Below are 21,649 nucleotides of genomic sequence, written 5' to 3' on the forward strand. Positions count from 1 at the left end.
ATCACATACTTTGGTCCAAGAGAGCGAGAGTTATTTATTTTCAGAATAAAATCGACTGACTAAAACTGGATCTCAATCAGAGGCACATTTTTTGTTTTGTTTTGTAATCAGATTGTTTTGTGTTCATCTCTTATTATTTGTACTTTTAGTTTTTACGCTGTGCAATTTGGTCATGATATACACAATATACACTTACGACAGAATATATTAATATGAGGACAGAATATTCACACAATACAATAGTTATGTCCTATGTGTTCTCTTATTTGATCCACATGTAATTTATCAATATACATAAACATATCAACGCGGCATGTTCCATCTCACTCAGCTTTATTTTGAAAGTCAGCCCGGATGTCATGTCCTGAGGTGTCGGTACCGGTGGATAGAAGCAGGCGGAGTCCCAACAGGTCTGAGACGGTCTGCCGGTCACTGCGGGTTTACAGGCGTGCAGAAGTCCGCAGAGTTGTAGAGGTCTGAACAGGGTTAGAGGTCTTGAGAGGGTTAGAGGTCTTGAGAGGGTTAGAGGTCCGAAGACTTTTACAGGTCTTGAGAGTTGGACGACTCGGAGGTTTCGGTGGTTTTGAAGTTTTGTCGGATTTCCAGGTTTCATCAGTTTTTCTTGCGTCTCCTGAGGACCAGATCGGAGACCAGATCGGAGACCAGATCGGAGACCAGATTGGAGACCAGATTGGAGACCGGCAGCATGTGGGAGCTTCAGCTTTCGGTGCTGCTCGGTGAGTTTACCTGCAAACCCTTTAAAGGCCAATGCAATACTTTAATAATGAAATACTGTAATAATGAAATACTTTAATATTTAAATACTTTAGTAATTAAATAGTCAATCGATCATGTTAATACACGTCTTGCTTTAATCAGAAAGGTGAGAGAAAGACTGAAGTATTTGTGCACTTGACACTTTAATTAATTCATTGTGTTGTGTTTTTTTAAATGATTAAAATTGTCATAAAATAAACAATAACAATTAAAAATAGATTTGGATCAGATGATGAGTTCACTTATTAAATGTTTAAAATTATTTCTGTGATGATATCTGATCTGAGATTAGTCTGTTATTTCATCAATAAGAAACCTTAAATCTAATCCTGATTAAGGATCTGTATGTAAACGACGCTATGTCACTGATGACGTCACTGAGCCACACCGGAAGACCCCCACCCCCCAGCATGCCCATGGCTACTTGTCTGATTAAACTGGATCTTTATCATTATTTTCTCATAGTCAATATTTATTATTTTAATCAAACAAAGAACTAATTAGGTTGTAACCAGCAGCCAATCAGAAACCCCCTTTGAACATTGTATCAATATAATGATTATTTTATATTCAGAAGGGGTCAAACTCCTCATTTCCTGCATTCTGTGGAAATCTTACGTTTTGGAGAGGAAAACAGGACAACGGTAGATAATCGTGTATTATGTATTGTGTATTGTGTCGGCACACATGGTTCACCTCCATGGTTTTGTCTTTCAATGAGAACATTAATGATGCTTTATGATGGTTTATCAGAGAGGGAAAGAATAAAGTCATAATATTCAAAAAGAACAAAGAGAAACTGTCTCGCTGCCGTGGAGACCGTTTACAGCTGCTTCTGTAGAGGTGGAGAAGTAGAACTACAGGAGACATCTCATCATCACCACCTAATAATAAAGTGACGCATTTCAGAAGCACGTGAAGCCACAAAATCATAGAAAATAATCTTCAGATGATGGCGGTGAAAGCAAGTCTGGCATAAAGTTATGAAAATGTGGATTTCATTGACGAAAGTGGCATTCAAAGAAACACAAAACGCCTCCAGAACACCTCAACACTAGAAGAACAATAAATATTCAACACTAGAAGCACAATAAATATTCCGTTCTCTAAACATTTATGGGCGGCGGTACCACCTTCATTGATAAATGCTAATCTAAATAATTATATTTGACTGATGAATCTATTGATTCATCGTTTGGTCCATAAAATAATAAACCTTGGGATAACATCGGCAGGTTTGGTTCTATCCGAAGATATTTACTTTACTGTCATAGTTAATGTGGTATTTCCTATCGCAATCAATATTTAATGGTCCATTACATCAAATTATGAAGAATATGTATTGATATTAATATCATATTTTGTATGACCTGAACCACATGAACCACATGAACCACCTGAACCACCTAAACTACCTAAAGATCATGAACCACCTGAACTACAAAAAGCATGTGAACCACATGAACCACCTAAACCACACATGAACCACCTGCGCCATATAAACCACGAAAAACCCCTAAACCATGTGAACCACCTACATCACATGAACCACGTTCACCCGAACCTCTGCTTTCAGTCCTGCAGGTATTCATCTACGCTCAGGATGGGGGGGCCTCAGGAAAAAGCGCTCAGGATGATGTCAGCCTTCCAGGGTTCAGTGACGTGTGCACAGAGGGCAGCTGTTACCCAGCAACAGGAGACCTTCTGATTGGCAGAGCCCACCAACTGTCATCCACTTCCACCTGTGGAAGGAATCGACCCGAACCATTCTGCATCGTCAGCCACCTGCAGGTAAACAACAACAACACAACATGCAGGTATACAACAACAACACAATATGCAGGTAAAAAACACAGTAACAACACGACATGCAGGTAAACAACACATGAACAATATGATATGCAGGTAAACAACACATGAACAATATGATATGCAGGTAAACAACACATGAACAATATGACATGCAGGTAGACAAGACATGACATGCAGGTAAACGACACATTCACAACACAAGAATCAAGAAAGTTACATTTCTTCAAGAAAGCCCAAACTACAAAAGGTACCCTAAGTAAGTGCCATTCAAGTGCCACTGAAGTGCTAATCGTTTTTTATTCAAGGTATAGTTGGAAAAGATGGGTTTTTAGTTTCTGGCGGAAGATGTAGAGACTTTCTCCTGTCCTGATGTCAGTGGGGAGCTCGTTCCACCATTGAGGAGCTCATTCCTCAATGGTGGAACGCGCTCCACCGATAAGGAACCTCACATTCCTGATACGATGTGAGGTCCTGGGACAGGGATGTCGTATGTGTACAGATTGTACTAATTTGTGATATTGGGCTATACAAAATAAACTGAATTGAATTGAATTGAAATTCCACCACTGGGGAGCTCGTTCCACCATTGAGGAGCTCGTTCCACATTGATGAGCTTTGTTGAGTTTTTAGCTCGCAGTGACGGAGTCACAAGGAGGTGCGGAGTAGTGTGGGTAAATTTAGGAGGTTAAAGACCAGTCGAGCTGCTGCATTCTGGATGAGCTGCAGAGGTCGGATGGCCTTAGCAGGTAGACCTGCAAGGAGGGAGTTATAGTAGTCTAGGCGTGAAATGACCAGTATATATGCAGAGCCTTGTGGTACATTGTTGTACAGTGTGGTATATTGTGGTACATTGTTGTACAGTGTTGGCGATGCAGAACATTGGGAAAGCCGCTGCATGCCGTGGTGTTCGTAAAGTTTATTTATCGCTTAAGAAACTTATGGATGTGTTCATTACATTCCCTGGCCATGTCCCAGTAAATGCAATAAAAGAGTACTTTTATGGAATTGCATGCAATCATCCATCCAGTTATTTATTTTCACTGCTTCAATTGATTGCATTTCTGATTATGAATAATACATGCTGTACATTCAATTCAGTTTATTTTGTATAGCCCAATATCACAAATTTGCCTCAGAGGGCTTTACAATCTGTACACATATGACATCCCTGTCCCAGGACCTCACATCGGATCAGGAAAAACTCCCCAAAAATAATCTTTCACAGGAAAAAAAAGGGAAGAAACTTTCAGGAGGGCAACAGAGGAGGATCCCTCTCCCCGGATGGACAGAAGCAATATATGTCATGTGTACAGAATGAACAGAATTACAGAGTTACACAAATGGAACTCCAATCCATGAAACAGAAGGAGGTAGAGAGGAGGGGGGGGCAGGGCGATCAGCAGAGCTGATCAGCATAAGTAGAGAGAGAAGAGGAGATAGGTGCTCAGTGTATCCTAAAACATACCCCAGCAACCTATAAGCCTATAGCAGCATATCTAGGGGCTCGACCAGGGTAAACCTAATTCAGCCTTAACTATAAGCACTATTACAGAGGAAAGTCTTAAGTCTATTCTTAAATGAGGTGACTGTGTCTGCCTCCCGGACTGAAAGTGGAAGCTGGTTCCATAAAAGAGGAGCTTGATAACTGAAGGCTCTTGCTCCCATCCTAATTTTTTGAACTCTAGGAACCACAAGTAGCCCCGCATTTAGTGAGCGCAGCTCTCTAGTGGGGCAATATGGTATACAAAATAAACAGAAAAAAATAAACTGAATTGAATATATTGTGAAGGAGTTCAAGTATCTCGGGGTCTTGTTCACGAGTGAGGGTAAGGTGGAGCGGGAGATCGATAGGCGGATCGGTGCGGCTGCAGCAGTAAAACAGGCGCTGTACCAGTCCGTCTTGGTGAAGAGGGAGCTGAGCCGGAAGGCAAAGCTCTCCATTTACTGGTCGGTCTACGTTCCAACCCTCACTTATGGTCACGAACTCTGGGTCGTGACCGAAAGAACGAGATCTCGGATACAAGCAGCCGAAATGAGCTTCCTCCGTAGGGTGGCCGGGCTCGGCCTTAGAGATAGGGTAAGGAGCTCGGACATCAGGGAGGAGCTTGGAGTCGAGTCGCTGCTCCTTCGTGTCCAAAGGAGTCAGCTGAGGTGGTTCGGGCATCTAGTCAGGAGGCCTCCTGGACGCCTCCCATTAGAGGTTTTCCGGGCACGTCCAACTGGTAGGAGGCCTTGGAACGCCTCAGGATCCCCCAGAATGAGTTGGAAAGTGCTGCGGGTGAGAGGGAAGCCTGGGTCGGCCTGCTGAACCTGCTGCCACAGCGACCCGACCCCGGATAAGCGGGTGATAATGGATGGATGGATGAATATAATTGTCATCTGCATAGCAATGAAAGTTTATGGAGTGTTTCCTGATAATGTTGCCCAAAGGAAGCATATATAAGGTAAATAAAATTGGTCCAAGCACAGAACCTTGTGGAACTCCGTGATTAACGTTGGTGGTCATTGAGGCTTCATCGTTTACAAATTGAGATCGATCTGATAAATAGGATTTAAACCAACTTAGTGCGGTACCTGAAATGCCAATCGACTGATCCAATCTCTGTAATAGGATGTCATGATCAATGGTGTCGAACGCAGCACTAAGGTCTAACAAAACTATACATACATACTGATCTGCCCATACACAGATTCGCACACACATACTCAAACTCCTAGTTTTATATGGTCATCTCTGCATACATGTATATACACATATATTATCTCCTTGTTCTGAAAGAGTAGAGAGAGTTTTTTTAGATCTCATTGGATGATGCATGCCATTAAGCCGACTGCCAGCAGGCACATTTAAAGAAATATAATTGGATTGATTGGGGTGATGAGGCACTTAAAATTAGCCGATACATTTTCACAACACGTGTGTGTGTGTGTGTGTGTGTGTGTGTGTGTGTGTGTGTGTGAGAATATATATTTATTTATTATATGTATATGTGATATTAATGTTATGAACCCAGACACAAGGGCGTTTGTGGAAGGGCCACAACAAGTATAAAGCAGAAATAGTGGTTATTTCTTCCATGGTGGATGGCGGAAATGATAACTGTTTCCATGGAGAGAAGCCACGCCCCCTCTCCAGCATGAGTGAAGTGAATGAATAAACCACAAATAGTCGGGCGAGTATATTTACGCGAGTAAAGCGTTGTGAATATTCATGTGAATGCAGCATTATGCATTTAACTTGTCTGACATGTTGCCATGCTTCTTGTCTAGCCCTCACAACAGTGGCGGTGTTAGATGTTCCATGATAATGGTCTGGAATTCCTCATATGCGTTCATGATCATCTCCTGCACAATACAGCGTGCAGGAAAACAACACATTAACAACACAACATGAAGGTAAACAACACATGACATGCAGGTAAACAACACATTAACACTCTGGTCCACCAAACCCCTCAACACATCATTGGAGACTTTCAAAAATCTATTACTCAGACTGGCTGATCATTTCGAGAGAGATGTTATTCTTTAAGAATCTTTGAATAACCTCTTCAGCACACACACACCCACGGTGACTAACCCCCACAGTGTTTTTGTTTCTTAACTTTGATTGGACGATCAGTGTGTTTAGTTAAAGTGTGTGTGTGTGTGTGTGTGTGTGTGTGTGTGTGTGTGTGTGTGTGTGTGTGTGTGTGTGTGTGTGTGTGTGTGTGTGTGTGTGTGTGTGTGTGTGTGTGTGTGTGTGTGTGTGTGTGTGTGTTTGTGTTACAGTCTGCAGTGTTTCCTGTGTAAATGACCTCCCTAGAAGGAAACACTGAGCTCTGACAGCAGACAGATGTTTGTCCAGATGTTTCTGTTGAGAACACTCTTCAAACTGAAGAAGTAAACTGAGCACACTCAGTGTGAAGCCGTTACTGTAGATGGAATCTGTTTTTTATACTGTTTGAATTGACTGAAGGACTCAAACATGTATTGACGACAAAGCTTCCTGTTCCAGTGAAACCATCAGCACACTGGTTTCATCTCTGTGAAGCTGATTCTACTTCAGTCTGAACTCGGTGCTCAGAGCTCGACAGTAGGAGGAAACCGCTTTCTGTCTTGTGGCTGTGATATTATCATATTAATAAAACACAAATAAAAAGTAAAATATTAGTCAAACATAACATAATAACTTTACTCCTACAAAGTCTGAACGTGAATATTAACTGTAGTGAGTGACTCACTGCATGTCTCACGCAGTTTATTAAATATAATAATTGACGCCGCGGAGGGCAGCCGCTGTACTGTCCTCTATTTTTGTTTATTTGTTTTGTCTCCAGCTATCCTTCTCTGATTATATTCAGCAGGGAGGAACTTTTAAACATCCGTCAATCCACTGGTCAAACTTGTTCATTGAACCTGAAAGTTTTACAGAGCTTTTAGTTGGAGGAGGGATTTAACGGAGATGGCGACGGGGGAAGCGAGCAGGAGCGCTCGTCAATCCATCTGGCGAATGTCCGCTTTCTGGCCAACTCGATGGATGAACTGCAGCTCCCTTAACAACGCAAACAAGGACTTGAGCACGCCGCCCCCTGTTTCACTGAAACCTGCTTTTACATTCACAGGGGTTGGTGTACAGATGTCACAGTGTTGAAGAATCATGCAGCCCTCACTTAGAAATGAAATCAAATTCAAACCCTCCTCATGGACTGTAACCCTTTTTATTCACCGCAGGAGCGCTCTTCATTCATTCTGATCATGTTTACATCCCACATCAGGCCTGTTAGTGAGAAGCTCTAACATCTGGCTGACCCGATTACTAACATAGAGCACAAACACCCAGACTCCCTGCTAAGTGTTCTTAAGGGGCCTTTACCTCAGCAAAGGACTGGCCAAATACAGACAGCATATTAAATGTAGCAGCAGGAACAAAAAAACACTGGACACCTATTGCTCAGTCCCTCATGCAGCTTTGAGACTCTTTGATCAGTGTCTGGTTCATCTTCTCCCAACTTACAGGCAGAAACTAAAATCTGCAACGCCTGTGATCCAGACTGTGAGGACATAGACTAACGAGGCAGAGCTGGAGCTACAGGCCTGCTTTGTCTGCACTGATTGGAGTGTTGTTGAGGCTGCTGCTACATATCTGGACGAGCTCACTGACACTGTGACATCATATATCAGTTTTTGTGAGGATGTGTGTGCCGATTAAAACCTCCTGCACATACAACAATAATAAACCCTGGTTTACTGCAAGACTCAGGCAACTTCGTCAGACCAAGGAGGAGGCCTACAGGAGTGGACACAGGATCCAGTACAACCAGGCCAAGGAGGAGGCCTACAAACGTGGGGACAGGATCTAGTACAACCAAGCCAAGAAGGAGGCCTACAGGAGTGGACACAGGATCCGGTACAACCAGACCAAGGAGGAGGCCTACGGAAGTGGAGACGGGATCCGGTACAACCAGGCCAAGGAGGAGAACTACGGAAGTGGAGACGGGATCCGGTACAACCAGGCCAAGGAGGATAACTACTGAAGTGGGGACAGGATCCGGTACAACCAGGCCAAGGAGGAGAACTACTGAAGTGGGGACAGGATCCGGTACAACCAGGCCAAGGAGGAGAACTACTGAAGTGGGGACGGGATCTAGTACAACCAAGCCAAGAAGGAGGCCTACAGGAGTGGACACAGGATCCGGTACAACCAAACCAAGGAGGAGGCCTACGGAAGTGGAGACGGGATCCGATACAACCAGGCCAAGGAGGGGGCTACACGCGGTATGTGCTGATCAGCTGCCTGATCTTCAAGCAGATCCTCAACCGCTCACTCGAGCTAAGTGAAGTCGCCTCCTGCTTCAAACGCTCCACGGTCATCCCAATCCAAAATCCTTCATAACAGGATTAAATTAATGTCTCCCTGATGTCTGTGGTCATGGAACCATTTGAGACTGGAGTTAACCCACCTGAAGGACATCACAGGCCCCCCTGCTGGACACCCTGCAGTTTGCCTACCGGGCAAACGGGTTGGTGGTTGATGCAGTCAACATTGGACTGCACTACATGCTGCAACACCTCGACTCCCCCGGGACATATGCAAGGGGTCTGTTTGTGGACTTCAGCTCTGCGTTCAACACCATCAACCCTGGGAATTCTTCACCCCAAACTCTCCCAGCTAAGCGTACCAGCCTCCACCTGGCAGTGGATTACAAACTTCCTGACAGACAGGACAAGGCAGGTGAGGCTTGGAAAAACCACATCCAGCACCCGGACCATCAGCACCGGCGCCCCCTAAGGATGTGCGCTCTCCCCACTGCTCTTCTCTCTCTACGCCACCGTACAGGACCGGAACAGATCACAACAGACTGTCAGGTCTGCAGAGAAAATCAAGGCCTGTGCGCCATTCAGGACTTGTACTCATCCAGTCAGGAAACCTACAGGAAGAATCACTGCAGACCCATCCCACCCCGAACACAACCAGGTCCACTTCCTCCCCTCTGGGGGGCACTACAGAGCTATTTACCCCAAAACCACCAGGCACCAGAACAGCTTCTTCCTATTGTTCACTCTAATGAACACTTAATCAGTCCTACTGCCCCATTACCTCAATTTTGCACTATTTCCTCCATTTCACTGTCAGTTGTGTTTTTATTCATATATACTGTATACACTTTTGTAAATACATTTATATTTGTACATGGTAGCTAAATGTTTATGCTTACCTCTGTTCTACTTTGTTGTCCTTTTTTGTTTATCTATTTCTGTGTATGTATGTTGAGAGTAACAGAAAATCAAAGTCAAATTCCTATATGCATATGCGTATGCATACATGGCCAATAAAACTGATTCTGATTAAATTAAGTCAATATTTATAAAGTTTGTTTCAAACAGGAAATTAATCCAAGATCAGCAGTTTGTTTTATAAAAGCGGAAACGCTGTGTTGAGCAGTTTCCTCTTATCTCCACTGACCGAGACCACAGAAGAATCTGAGGAATTCACCTCGTTATTAACCCTTTACTCCCCCTCTATCTGCCTATTACTCTCTCTCTGTCTCAATACACTTGTGTTGCTAAAGCATAAGAGAATAAGTAAGAATAAATACATCTAAATAATTAAAGTAAACTTAGGAAAATAATGATACCATTGAAGATATACTGCGTCCCTTAATATGGTAATATGTCTGTCTGTCATGAACTAGGAGGAGAAGAAGTGTTTCATGTGTGACTCTTCTTCGCCGTATGACGTGCTGAGGAGTCCGACCAGCGGCCATCGCATCGAGAACGTTGTCACCACGTTTGCTCCCAACAGACTGAAGACCTGGTGGCAGTCTGAGAACGGTGAGATCACTCAGAGGTCAGAGTCAGTCAAACGACCTTGGTTTGATTAACCGATTACAGATCAAGAGATTATTACTTATCTGGTCAAAAACAAATAGCTCCTTTTTAGTTCAGAAGGTTCTAGGAACTAAAAGGTCCAGGCTGATGTGATGTTTACTCATCTTGCTCTGCTAGTCCAAACCTCATTGCAGTGCCCCAGAAAATGGCTGTGTTTCATGTTGCGCTCCGTCTAAGGTGAGCTGGAATTAACTGACATTCGTTTTCTTTCTTCAGCCGACCAGGAAATGCAATATGACCTGCCGATCCCGCATATATTATACATAGATACTGAGGATGTGCTTATATTTGGATGATCAGCTTGATCAATACTATTTGATATTATAATACTATTAATCTGCTTATTATGATCACATTGGGCCTGCTCAAGGAAATCAATGACTATGGATTCATGTCTTCTGTTTATATTGATGTAGAGCTGATCAGTGTACTAATGTTCTGTGTCGGTATACTTCAATAGATTATTGATTATCTATTTATGTAATTGTCTGTTGTGCTGTCTGCAGGTCTGGAGAACGTCACTCTACAGCTGAACCTGGAGGCCGAGTTTCATTTCACACATCTCATTATGACCTTCAAGGTGAGCTCTACAGATAAATACAGTAGAGGATTCTGGGTAATCAAAGAGTTTATTGCTCATTGTTAGTACTTTTCAGCCCATATATAAGAGTTGTTTAATGTCTTCTGTGGCTGTCCTGAACTCTGAAGTCTGATAAAGCTTTCACATCACTGACACACATACAACACACCAGCTTTGGTTTTAATAACAGGTCTGATAGTAAGCTAGCTAGTGTTGCAGGTCTGTGATATTGGGCTATACAAAAATAAACTGAATTGAATAGTAAACTAGTTACTGCTACAGGTCTGATAGTAAACTAGTTAGTGTTGCAGGTCTGATAGTAAACTAGTTACTGCTACAGGTCTGATAGTAAACTAGTTAGTGTTGCAGGTCTGATAGTAAACTAGTTACTGCTAGAGGTCTGATAGTAAACTAGTTAGTGTTGCAGGTCTGATAGTAAACTAGTTAGTGTTGCAGGTCTGATAGTAAACTAGTTACTGATGCAGGTCTTGTAGTAAACTAATTACTGCTACAGGTCTAACAGTAAACTAGTTAGTGTTACAGATCTGATAGTAAACTAGTTACTGCTGCATGTCTGATAGTAAACTAGTTACTGCTACAGGTCTGATAGTAAACTAGTTACTGCTACAGGTCTGATAGTAAACTAGTTAGTGTTGCAGGTCTGATAGTAAACTAGTTAGTGTTGCAGGTCTGATAGTAAACTAGTTACTGCTACAGGTCTGATAGTAAACTAGTTAGTGTTGCAGGTCTGATAGTAAACTAGTTAGTGTTGCAGGTCTGATAGTAAACTAGTTACTGATGCAGGTCTTGTAGTAAACTAATTGCTGCTACAGGTCTAACAGTAAACTAGTTAGTGTTACAGATCTGATAGTAAACTAGTTACTGCTGCATGTCTGATAGTAAACTAGTTACTGCTACAGGTCTGATAGTAAGCTAGTTACTGCTACTGGTCTGATAGTAAGCTAGTTTCTGTTGCAGGTCTGATAGTAAGCTAGTTACTGCTAATGGTCTGATAGTAAGCTAGTTAGTGTTGCAGGTCTGATAGTAAACTAGTTACTGCTAATGGTCTGGTAGTAAACTAGTTACTGCTGCAGGTCTGATAGTAAACTAGTTACTGCTGCAGGTCTGATAGTGAACTAGTTACTGCTCCAGGTCTGATAGTAAACTAGTTACTGCTGCAGGTCTAACAGTAAACTAGTTACTGCTCCAGGTCTGATAGTAAACTAGTTACTGCTCCAGGTCTGATAGTAAACTAGTTACTGCTGCAGGTCTAACAGTAAACTAGTTAGTGCTGCAGGTCTGATAGTGAACTAGTTACTGCTCCAGGTCTGATAGTGAACTAGTTACTGCTCCAGGTCTGATAGTAAACGAGTTACTGCTGCAGGTCTGATAGTAAACTAGCTCTGCTGGAAGCTCACAGAAATGTGAGCTTCCCCACCAGAGACAATATTATTTTAGACCAGGTGTACACCAACATCTCGGGAGCATACAAAGCTGTACCATCTCCATACCTCGGCTTATCAGACCACCTCTCTCTGATAATGACTCCATCATATAAACCAATAATTCGCAAAACAAGACCAGCCGTCAAAACCATTCAAGTATGGAGCGAGGATGCTGCTTCACTTCTACAGGACTGCTTTGAAAGCACTGACTGGGAAGTGTTTGCACAGGGAGCTGACCTGAAGGAGTACACCTCAGCTGTCCTGGGCTACCTACACCTACACCACCAAAACCTTCAAAGTTTTTCCAAATCAAAAACCCTGGCTGGACAGAAAACATGTGGCTACTGCTTGGAGCAAGAGACGCCGCTTTCAGGTCTGGTGACATACCGGCCTACAAAAGTGCGCAAAAGGACCTGAAGAACGGCATCAGGGAGGCCAAGCACAGATACAAACAACGCATTGACAGACATTTTGAGAATAACGACCCCCGGAGTATGTGGAGAGGAATTAAAACCTTGACTGACTACAAGAGCAGCACCACACAGATCAGTCAGGACAGGGACCTCCCCAACACCCTGAACCGCTTCTTTGCCCGCTTTGATAGACAGCACCCTGGTGGAACAACAGCTGAGAAGACCCAGCCCGAGGAGGAGGAGCAGACACTCTTCCTCCAGCACCACCAGGTGAGGTCTGCTCTGAGGATCAACATCACCGAGGCAGCGGGACCAGACAAAGTGTCGGGGCGCACACTGAAGACCTCGCCGACCAACTGGCAGGGGTGTTCACTAACATCTTCAACCTCTCCCTGCAAAAAGCTGCAGTCCCCACCTACCTTAAGGCCACCATCATTACATTACATTACATGTCATTTAGCTGACGCTTTTATCCAAAGCGACTTACAATAAGTGCATTAAACCATGAGTCCAAACTCAGAATAACAAGAATCGAGAAAGTACAATTTCTTCAATAAAGTTAAACTACAAAGTGCTATCAGTAAGAGCCATTTAAGTGCTACTAAAGTGCTACTGCGGCGCTACCTTCCCTATTCAAGGTATATACATTTTTTTTTTTTAAAAGATGTGTTTTTAGTTTGCGACGGAAGATGTAGAGACTTTCTGCTGTCCTGATGTCAATGGGGAGCTCGTTCCACTATTGAGGAGCCAGCACAGCAAACAGTCGTGACTTTGTTGAGTGTTTAGCTCGAAGTGAAGGAGCTACGAGCCGATTGGCAGAAGCTGAGCGAAGTGAACGAGCTGGGGTGTGAGGTTGGACCATGTCCTGGATGTAGACCGGACCCGATCTGATCGCAGCATGGTACGCAAGTACCAATGTTTTGAAGCGGATGCGGGTGGCCACCGGTAACCAGTGAAGGTCGCGGTGGAGCGGAGTATTCCCCACCTACCTTAAAGCCACCACCATTGTCCCTGTCCCGAAAAAGTCTGCAGTCACCTGCCTCAACGACTACCGCCCAATCGCCCTGGTCCCAGTCATCACCAAGTGCTTCAAGAGGATGATCCTATCGCACATCAAGAACGTCCTCCCAGCAGATCTAGACAGCCACCAGTTTGCCTACCGAGCAAACAGGTCTACGGAGGACACGGTCTCCATCACCCTTCATACAGCTGTCTCACCTGGAGCACCCTAACACATACGTCAGGATGCTCTTCATTGACTTCAGCTCGGCCTTCAATACCATCATCCCCCATAAACTGGTGCATAAACTCAAAAACCTTGGACTTTCTACATCACTCTGTTCATGGATTTCTGACTTTCTATCAAACAGAGCACAGAATGTGAGGATGGGGAACCTGACATCGACAACCACCATCTTGAACACTGGTGCACCTCAGGGCTGTGTGCTCAGACCGGCCCTCTTCACTCTCTTCACCCAGGACTGCTCGCCCATCTATTCCTCCAACAAAAGAGTGAAGTTTGCCGACGACACCACTGTGGTGGGACTCATCTCAAACAATGATGAGACACCCTGCAGACAGGAGGTCCAACATCTGGTTGAGTGGTGCTCGAACAACAACCTGGTCCTGAACACCACCAAGACCAAGGAAGTCATAGTGGACTTCAGGAGATCCAGGAAGACCACACCCTCTCCACTCTACATAAGTGGGGAGGAGGTGGAGAGGGTGGACAGCATCAAATTCCTGGGACTCCACATTACCAAAGACCTCACTTGGGCCCTGAACACATCACACCTGGTGAAGAAAGACCAGCAGAGGCTTTTCTTCCTGAGGAAGCTGAAACAAACTGGCCTGCCCCCTGAACTTCTGGTTAACTTTTACAGAAGTGTAATAGAAAGCATCATCTGCTAGTGCTTTACTGTGTGGTACTCCAGCTGCACAGCAGAGAACAGGAGGGACCTGGCCCGGGTGGTTAGAACCGCACAGAGGATTGTGGGAGTTACCCTCCCTGACCTGGACACAATGTATGCGGGCCGCCTCCAGAAGAAAGCCAGAAACATCAACACAGACATTACACACCCGGGGCACTCTGTGTTTGATCCACTGCCATCAGGAAGAAGATTCAGGACTATTAAAAACCGGACTAACAGGCTGAGGAACAGCTTTTTCCCCAGAGCGGTTTCCTCCATTACCCCCACCACACCCACCCAGCTCACACCGGACAGTGTGAAATAATATGTTTTATTTGTGTGCTTATAGTTAGGGCTGAATCAGGTTTGCCCTGGTCCAGCCCCTTGATATGCTGCTATAGGCTTATAGGCTGCTGGGGGATGTTTTAGGATACACTGAGCACCTATCTCCTCTTCTCTCTCTCCTTATGGATGAATTTACATCCCTCCATTGCACCTTATTAACTCGGCTTCCTCGCCGGAGTCGTTGTGACTTCACGTCTCATAGGGTGCATTGGACCTGGAGGTGTCTGATGCTGGTGAACCGGCCTCCCATTGGCCCTGCTGATGCCCCGCCCTCCCTCCTCTCTACCTCCTTCTGTTTCATGGATTGGAGTTCCATTCATACATTGTCATATTCATGTAATGTGTTTATGTAACTCTGTAACTCTGTTCATCTGGTCACATGACATCTATTCATCTGTCCATCCGGGGAGAGGGATCCTCCTCTGTTGCTCTCCTGAAGGTTTCTTCCCTTTTTTCCCTGTCAAAGGTTATTTTTGGGGAGTTTTTCCTGATTCGATGTGAGGTCAAAGGTCAGGGATGTCGTATGTGTACAGATTGTAAAGCCCTCTGAGGCAAATTTGTAATTTGTGATATTGGGCTATACAAAATAAACTGAATTGAATTGAATTTAAATGTATTTTTAAATGTCTTGTTTTTAAATCAGAATGTCCTGTCTTAAATGTTTTTATACATGTTTTTATAGTAAATCACATGAACAACACAGACATTCTAACATCATTCATTGTAACATCAACATTCTCTCTCCTCAGACGTTTCGACCTGCTGCCATGGTGATCGAGCGCTCAGCTGACTTCGGGAAAACGTGGCAGCTTTATCGTTACTTCGCCTACGACTGTGAGACCTCCTTCCCCTCTGTTTCCCAGGGACCAATGCAGAAAGTCGATGACGTCATCTGTGACTCGCGTTACTCCGACATCGAGCCGTCCACTGAAGGAGAGGTACTGCAGTACTCTGAGGCTGTCACCAACAGCTGGTCTGGGAACCACAGTGTTGTAGAGGACAGGAAATGATCATATTACACTTGTGATGTCATCTTTTTAACTGTTACACCTTTTAATAAAATGTGGAACATTTGGTGATTCCAGGTAATTTTCAGAGTTCTGGACCCAGCGTTCAGGATCGATGATCCCTACAGCCCCAGAATCCAGAGTATGTCCCCTCACACCAGACAATAACTATATGATCTGTTAGAAATTATTGATTAGGTATTATCTATCATTAACCTGTTATTGATCTTTTGTTCAGACATGTTGAAGATCACCAACCTACGGGTGAAGTTCACTAGACTGCACACGCTCGGCGATAACTTGCTGGACTCTCGTATGGAGATTAAAGAGAAGTATTATTACGCCATCTTTGACATGGTGGTCCGAGGAAACTGCTTCTGCTATGGACATGCCTCTGAGTGTGCCCCGATCCAAGAAGCCGGCCATAGCAGTGAGGGCATGGTGAGTCTTGAAGTGGACAGGCTGAGCTCTGAAGGGGAAAGGGTCAGTCCTAAAGGGGGAATGGTCAGTCCTATAGGGGGTAGGGTGAGCTTTTAAGGGTGAGTCCTGTAGGGTGAGCTCTAAAGGGTAAGTCCTATAAGGGGTATGGTGAGCTCTATAGAGTGAGTCCTATAGGGAAGTAGTGCAGTAACAACATGTTAATATTGATTATTATATCAGTTGATCAGATGTGAATGTGTGTGTTGTGTCTTTTAGGTTCACGGTCATTGCATGTGTAACCACAACACTAAAGGTCTGAACTGTGAAAAGTGTCAGGATTTCTACCACGACTTGCCGTGGAGACCAGCCGAGGGACGCGACACTAACGCCTGCAAGAGTGAGTCCATACTGGAAGAAAACGAGTACAAACTAGGGCTGCAGCTATTGATCATTTTATGAATGGAGAATTCTTGCGATTATGCCATTGATTAATCAAGCAATCAGACTTTTTTTTAAAGGAGCATTTGTGAATATACAAAAGACAAGGAGGAGGTCTACAGGAAATTAATGTGATAATTAATCTCTAATATCTATTTTATATTGCTGTGAAAACATCTCTTTTAAACCACTGCATTTATTCAAGTTTCTAACCAGAGTCTACATTTTACAAGATTACATTTAATGGCGAGGTAGAAAACAAGCCTCAATGCAAAGAATTTACTTCACTGATCCTTAGTCATCATGGAGTAGTTACAGCTCTGGTACAAACCCAGTCTCTCCTGGTGTCTGGTGAACTGGCTTTAACAGCTCAGACGTCTGTGAAATGTGTTCGTTTAGGTCCTGCTTCAATCCCTTTGTATGAATTCATATTCTGATCATCTGAAACAACAGCTGCAACTATCAGTTTAGAGATCTATTTGACTTGACGTCTGTGTATAGCTAACTGACTGAATCTTTTCTTCTTCTGTGGTGTCTGTAGAGTGTAACTGTAACCAGCACTCCTCCTCGTGTCACTTCGACATAGCCGTGTTCGTGGCTTCAGGAAACATCAGCGGAGGAGTATGTGATGGCTGTCAGCACAACACGGCCGGACACAACTGTGAGCAGTGTCAGCCGTTCTACTACCAACATCCAGAGAGGGATGTCAGAGACCCCAACGTCTGTCAATGTGAGTCCACACTTTAATAAACCGGTTAACTACCAACACCTAAAGAGGGACGTCAGAGACCCCAACGTCTGTCAATGTGAGTCCACACTTTAATAAACCGGTTAACTACCAACACCTAAAGAGGGACGTCAGAGACCCCAACGTCTGTCAATGTGAGTCCACACTTTAATAAACCGGTTAACTACCAACACCTAAAGAGGGACGTCAGAGACCCCAACGTCTGTCAATGTGAGTCCACACTTTAATAAACCGGTTAACTACCAACACCTAAAGAGGGACGTCAGAGACCCCAACGTCTGTCAATGTGAGTCCACACTTTAATAAACCGGTTAACTACCAACACCTAAAGAGGGACGTCAGAGACCCCAACGTCTGTCAATGTGAGTCCACACTTTAATAAACCGGTTAACTACCAACACCTAAAGAGGGACGTCAGAGACCCCAACGTCTGTCAATGTGAGTCCACACTTTAATAAACCGGTTAACTACCAACACCTAAAGAGGGACGTCAGAGACCCCAACGTCTGTCAATGTGAGTCCACACTTTAATAAACCGGTTAACTACCAACACCTAAAGAGGGACGTCAGAGACCCCAACGTCTGTCAATGTGAGTCCACACTTTAATAAACCGGTTAACTACCAACACCTAAAGAGGGACGTCAGAGACCCCAACGTCTGTCAATGTGAGTCCACACTTTAATAAACCGGTTAACTACCAACACCTAAAGAGGGACGTCAGAGACCCCAACGTCTGTCAATGTGAGTCCACACTTTAATAAACCGGTTAACTACCAACACCTAAAGAGGGACGTCAGAGACCCCAACGTCTGTCAATGTGAGTCCACACTTTAATAAACCGGTTAACTACCAACACCTAAAGAGGGACGTCAGAGACCCCAACGTCTGTCAATGTGAGTCCACACTTTAATAAACCGGTTAACTACCAACACCTAAAGAGGGACGTCAGAGACCCCAACGTCTGTCAATGTGAGTCCACACTTTAATAAACCGGTTAACTACCAACACCTAAAGAGGGACGTCAGAGACCCCAACGTCTGTCAATGTGAGTCCACACTTTAATAAACCGGTTAACTACCAACACCTAAAGAGGGACGTCAGAGACCCCAACGTCTGTCAATGTGAGTCCACACTTTAATAAACCGGTTAACTACCAACACCTAAAGAGGGACGTCAGAGACCCCAACGTCTGTCAATGTGAGTCCACACTTTAATAAACCGGTTAACTACCAACACCTAAAGAGGGACGTCAGAGACCCCAACGTCTGTCACACTCGGCTGTAAACCGCCCCGGTGAATGCCGGAGGTCACAGTCCGAGGAGGCCAACAGGAACACATCATCTGCAAACAGCAGAGAGGCGATCCCGAGACCCTGAACCCGACGTTCTCTGCCCCCCGGCTACGCCTAAATATCCTGTCCGTGAAAGTCCCGAACAGGGCCGGTGATAAAGGGCAATAATGTATTGTGATTTTATTAAATATGAAGTCTTGGTTATAACCTGTTGTCTGCAGTGCAGTCTTTGCCTCACAAAGCATTTTGCCCTGCGTGTGTTTCCACAGCCTGTGACTGCGACGCTCAGGGCTCGCTGAGCGGAGGAACCTGTGACTGGACGACGGACGTGCGAGCCGGTCTGATTGCCGGTCAGTGTCGCTGTAAAGACAACGTGGAAGGGGAGCGATGCGGGCGCTGCAAGCCGGCGCACTACGGGATGGGCGACGAGCCGGAAGGCTGCAAGGGTACGACACAATACACACACACCTGCAGAGAAATACACACACACCTGCAGAGAAATACACACACGCCTGCAGAGAAATACACACACACCTGCAGAGAAATACACACACGCCTGCAGAGAAATACACACACACCTGCAGAGAAGTACACACACACACACCTGCAGAGAAATACACACACACCTGCAGAGAAGTACACACACACCTGCAGAGAAATACACACACACTTGCAGAGAAGTACACACACACCTGCAGAGAAATACACACACACCTGCAGAGAAGTACACACACACCTGCAGAGAAATACACACACACTTGCAGAGAAGTACACACACACCTGCAGAGAAATACACACACACCTGCAGAGAAGTACACACACACCTGCAGAGAAATACACACACACTTGCACACAAATACACGCAAAACCTGCACACAAATACACGCAAAACCTGCACACAAATACACGCAACACCTGCACACAAATACATGCAACACCTACACACAAATACACGCAACACCTGCACACAAATACACGCAACACCTACACACAAATACACGCAAAACCTACACACAAATACATGCAACACCTGCACACAAATACATGCAACACCTACACACAAATACATGCAACACCTACACACAAATACACGCAAAACCTGCACACAAATACACACAACACCTGCACACAGATATACAGATATACACAGCACAAGGATGACAGGAAGTGTAACAGTTACAGACACACAGGAGAGAATATGGTTACAGTCTTGTAGTATTTGTACCATACTTTCACTGTCGTTGTGTTTCAGCGTGTAGCTGCAGTTCCGTGGGAACACTTCCTGGAGGAAATCCCTGCGACAGTGAAACAGGAAGCTGTTTCTGTAAACGTCTGGTGACGGGACAAGACTGTGACCAGTGTGTGGTGAGAACATACATTTACTGTTAGAACACAGTGAGACCACCAGTTCTACAACAGTCCTGATCCTGGTACAGTCCGACCAGTTCAGCATTTTTTTCTACAAAGGTTCAGTAAAAGGCATTTCAAATTTAAGAATGATGTTTGTTGACTTCTGAGTATAGGAGTTTAACTTAACATATTATATGTAAAGTCTCATATTTTAATAAGAAACCATTATTCTGCTTTGCAAGAAGTTTAACAAGACAGATTAAAAAGCTGACTGTAAACTGAAGAGACAGGAAGCACTGAGTGTGTGTGTGTGTGTGTGTGTGTGTGTGTGTGTGTGTGTGTGTGTGTGTGTGTGTGTGTGTGTTTTTATCAGTCTGAACACTGGGGTCTCAGTAATGATATGGATGGCTGCAGACCATGTGACTGTGACCTTGGAGGAGCCATCAACAACCAGTAAGTCCACATCCAAATTAGAGATTAATCCTGGGAAAATCAAAACTATTTTGTGAACATAGAATATATTTATTTATTTATAAAATAAAATTACTTAAAAAAATTCCAAATTACTTCCAAATTAAGCTGTTCTCTGCAGACCGATCCGAAGCTATGACAAAGCTCAAGTTGCATGCACACTTCATTTTGAAGAGCCCAAAATCCCAAACTCTCCTCAGGGGCTTTACAATCTGTACACATATGACATTCTCTGACCTTTGACCTCCCCCAAAATCCCTGTAACGGGAGAAAAAGGGCAGAAAGCTCAGGGAGAGCAACAGAGGAGGATCCCTCTATCAGGATGGACAGAAGTACAATGGTTCTTTCTGGTGTTCTTATAGCCAATCATCCTGTCCTGCTTCCCTTTTTTTCTTTATTTACCTCAGTTTCCTTCCTGTTTACTATGTTTCAGTTATTTCTTTTGTTTCTTCATTTGTCATCCGGCAGGTGTGATCAGGTGAGTGGACAGTGTGTCTGCAGAGATCACATGTTCGATCGACGCTGCGATCAGGTCGAGTCTGGATTCTACTTCATCGCTCTGGATCACTACACCTATGAGGCAGAGGACGCCAAGTTTGGACCTGTGAGTCGTATTTCACCTAAACCATTTTAAAGCCTTGCCACTGAAGGGATTACCAATGGATCAAATAATTAGAAGATAAAAGTATTGCAGCGAATGCATCCAAATGTAACAGAGTAAAAGTAATGATTTTCCTCTAAAACTCGTCTCCAGTAAAAGTGAAAAGTATGCTTAATTTAAACATCTCGTAGAGTAGAGGGAGTGTAGGGTAGAGAAGGTAAATGGTAAATAGACTACTTGTATAGCACTTTTCTAGTCTTCCGTCCACTCGCTTCAACACTACTTGTTGTATATTTTTTGGCTAAATTTGCTTCTTAGTTTTCTTTTAAAAAATGTAAAAAGACTTCACCACCACATTTGAGCTCGTAAAATGGTGTTTCATCTGTTTTCATGTCTATTTAGGGAGTGATAGTGGTCCCAAGACCCCATCCTCTGGATCGCAGTCCCACATGGACAGGTATTGGCCTGGTCAATATACCAGAGGGGGCCTTCCTGGAGTTCTCTGTGGACAACATTCCCCACTCCATGGAATACGACATCCTCATCCGCTACGAGCCTCAGGTAGGATAATGTCAGTAAGGTGTGGTCCCATCCACCAGCAAAACCCAAAGCATGGTGAGGATTGGATGATGGTGTCACTCTCAGATAAAGAGATATTGATGGAGACAT

At 44.2% G+C, this 21,649-nt stretch overlaps 1 protein-coding gene across 2 annotated transcripts in view; it reads left to right on the forward strand.

Moving 5' to 3' along the window:
• Nucleotides 1-410: 410 nt before the first annotated feature.
• The window catches only part of lamb1a (laminin, beta 1a), a 51,319-nt gene continuing 30,080 nt past the window's right edge, over nt 411-21,649 (forward strand). For both annotated transcript variants that reach the window (XM_034535900.1, XM_034535901.1), the window contains exons 1-14: nt 411-737; nt 2,354-2,568; nt 9,765-9,903; nt 10,467-10,540; nt 15,403-15,591; nt 15,739-15,802; nt 15,899-16,101; nt 16,357-16,477; nt 17,060-17,248; nt 18,828-19,004; nt 19,811-19,923; nt 20,282-20,361; nt 20,848-20,983; nt 21,383-21,541. In XM_034535900.1, the coding sequence (XP_034391791.1) occupies nt 707-737; nt 2,354-2,568; nt 9,765-9,903; nt 10,467-10,540; nt 15,403-15,591; nt 15,739-15,802; nt 15,899-16,101; nt 16,357-16,477; nt 17,060-17,248; nt 18,828-19,004; nt 19,811-19,923; nt 20,282-20,361; nt 20,848-20,983; nt 21,383-21,541 (1,890 nt within the window). In that variant the 5' untranslated portion in view covers nt 411-706. The remainder of the gene's footprint in view (nt 738-2,353; nt 2,569-9,764; nt 9,904-10,466; nt 10,541-15,402; nt 15,592-15,738; nt 15,803-15,898; nt 16,102-16,356; nt 16,478-17,059; nt 17,249-18,827; nt 19,005-19,810; nt 19,924-20,281; nt 20,362-20,847; nt 20,984-21,382; nt 21,542-21,649) is intronic.

This window comes from Cyclopterus lumpus, chromosome 6 (genome assembly GCF_009769545.1).
Source record: "Cyclopterus lumpus isolate fCycLum1 chromosome 6, fCycLum1.pri, whole genome shotgun sequence".
Classification (NCBI taxonomy): Eukaryota; Metazoa; Chordata; class Actinopteri; order Perciformes; family Cyclopteridae; genus Cyclopterus; species Cyclopterus lumpus.